Below are 2785 nucleotides of genomic sequence, written 5' to 3' on the forward strand. Positions count from 1 at the left end.
ATAGGACTCGATTGGTTTGAGGCCCTGGGGATACACGTCACAGGACTCAACAGCTTACAAACACTCGACCTACAGGAAGTCTGCAAAGAATTTGCAGATGTTTTCAGCCCCCAGCTGGGCACATTCAAAGGACCACCTGTGTCCTTAAAGCTAGACCCCACTGTCACTCCCATTAGGATTAAAGCAAGAAGGGTCCCTTTTGCTTTAAAAAGTAAGATTGACACTGAACTAGACAAACTAATCCAACAGGGAATCCTAGAACCTGTTGATTCCAGCCCGTGGGAGACCCCCATTGTCACGCCTCTAAAGGCAAATGGGGACATTCGCATTTGTGCTGATTACAAATGCACACTCAATAAGGCATTGCAGCAACATGCCTATCCTGTTCCTGTGGTCAGTCACATCCTGGCCTCTCTCAAGGGGGGGCGTGTTTTTGCAAAGCTTGACCTAGCTCAAGCATATCAACAGCTGCCTGTTGATGATGATGCTGCCATAGCTCAGACCATTGTGACCCACAGGGGAGCCTTTAAAGTAAAAAGGCTACAGTTTGGAGTGAATGTCGCTCCTGGGATTTTCCAAAGCGTAATGGAAAACACACTACGAGGTATACCAGGGGTCTGCCCCTACTTTGACGATGTCTTGATTGCAGGAGACTCCACACACATTCTAGCTGAAAGACTTAGGGCTGTCCTGTTAAGATTCAGGGAATCAGGCCTCAAGCTCAGAAAAGACAAATGCAAGATTGGGGTGCCTTCTACTGAATTTCTGGGATTCAAAATTGATGCTGCTGGGATTCATCCTGCTGAATCCAAACTAACTGCTATTTTAGAAGCACCCAGGCCAAAGTCTAAGGCCGAACTTCAGGCCTTCCTAGGCCTCCTGAATTTCTACAATTCTTTTCTTCCACATAAAGCTAGTGTAGCTGAGCCTCTTCACAGGCTACTAGACAAACAAGCTGTGTGGCTGTGGTCACAAGCACATGAGGCTTGCTTTAAAGAAGTCAAGGCCTTGCTCACTTCTAACAGTGTTCTTGCACATTTCAACGAGTCTCTTCCTGTGTGCATCGCTTGTGATGCGTCCCCCTACGGGGTTGGAGCTGTCCTGAGTCACCTCAGGTCTGATGGAACTCAGGTTCCTATTGCATACTACTCCAGAACACTGTCTTCTGCCGAGCGCAACTACGCTCAGATAGACAGGGAGGCTCTGGCTGTTGTTGCTGGAATTAAAAAATTCCACGATTTTCTATATGGCAGGCATTTCACGGTCTTCACTGACCATAAGCCTCTGCTGGGACTGTTTACCACACGTAAGCAGACTCCCCACATCATTTCCCCTAGAATGCTTAGGTGGTCTATTTTCTTGTCTGCATATGATTTTTCATTACTCCACAAGCCTGGGAAAGAAATGGGCCATGCTGATGGCCTCAGTAGGTTGCCTCTGCCAGTAGTAGAAGCTGACCCCGCGCCAGCTGTCAACATTCTATCAATCCAAGCCTTGCCCGAGCTCCCTCTTAGTGCCAGGGATGTTACCGCTGAAACGGGTACAGATCACACACTTTCACGTGTCCGCTCCTGGGTCCTGTCCGGGTGGCCTGAGCACTGCCCTAGTCCTGAGTTTCAGAGTTTCTGGTCCAAAAGAAACGAACTGTCCCTTTCTCAGGGTTGTCTGCTTTGGGGAAACAGAGTTGTCATTCCCACCTCAATGAGGACTAGGGTCTTAGAATCCCTCCACGAGGGTCATCCTGGCATTGTCCGTATGAAGGCTCTTGCACGAAGCCACTTGTGGTGGCCTGGTTTAGATAAAGATATTGAGGCTAAGGTGCACGCATGCCACCTGTGCCAACGATCTCGCCCAGAGATGCCCCAAGCTCCTGTGCATAGATGGGAGGAAACACAGTCCCCATGGTCTAGGGTGCACATTGACTACGCTGGGCCCTTTCAGGGCCAGTTCTTCTTGGTCCTTGTTGACAGCCATTCAAAATGGCTTGAGGTTGTGCCTGTCTCATCCACCACCACTGCAAAGACTATTCAGGTACTGAGGGGGATTTTTGCTGCACACGGGCTGCCAGATGTCATTGTGTCCGACAACGGCCCTCAATTCACCTCCTCCGAATTCCAAGCTTTCTTACAGGCAAACCTGATTCGTCATGCCACGTCTGCGCCTTTTCACCCGTCCACCAACGGTATGGCTGAACGCATGGTGCGCATCGCAAAGGACGCCTTGAAGAGACTCACCTACGGGGACTGGCATCACAGGTTGGCTGACTTTCTCCTTTCTTATCGCACCACACCGTCCACTTCTACAGGGAGAAGTCCAGCTGAACTTCGTTGGGGGCGCCAACTTACTACTAGACTTGACCGGTTGCATCCGGACAGACTGCCTTCATCTACCTCACATCCTAGGGCACCTAGACAACTACTTGTGGGTGCCCCGGTTTGGGCTCGCAATTACGGGCCTGGTCATACATGGGTCCCCGCTTCTGTGTCCAGGATCACAGGTCCTCTCTCCTACGAGGTTGCCCTGGACGACGGTCGTGTCCTACGTCGGCAAATCGACCAACTTCGCTCTAGGCGAGACTTTTCTGCTGAGACTCCTGGGTCTTTTCCAGGGGGGGAGGGGGACCCTTTGGAGCAAAGGGAAGGGCAAGAGCTACTGCCCATCTCCACTGAGGGAGCCACAAACGGCTCGTCCCAAGATTCCGCAATTGCTCCGAAAAGGAAGTCATGGAGCTTACCCACACAACAGGCACTCACGCCTACTCCAGCCAGGGAGGATACCCGGGGGC

At 51.2% G+C, this 2785-nt stretch overlaps 1 protein-coding gene across 1 annotated transcript; it reads left to right on the forward strand.

Moving 5' to 3' along the window:
- On the forward strand, positions 1–2553 carry LOC120309709 (uncharacterized protein K02A2.6-like; the record flags this gene model as incomplete). Its single annotated transcript, XM_039347226.1, has 3 exons — positions 1–916; positions 977–1816; positions 2432–2553. Coding segments are annotated over 3 exons (1878 nt in total), but the record flags the coding sequence as incomplete, so codon positions are not given.
- Positions 2554–2785: the final 232 nt, after the last annotated feature.

Source organism: Crotalus tigris, unplaced genomic scaffold (genome assembly GCF_016545835.1).
Source record: "Crotalus tigris isolate CLP2741 ecotype Arizona unplaced genomic scaffold, ASM1654583v1 scf7180000018057.1800818, whole genome shotgun sequence".
Lineage (NCBI taxonomy): Eukaryota > Metazoa > Chordata > Lepidosauria > Squamata > Viperidae > Crotalus > Crotalus tigris.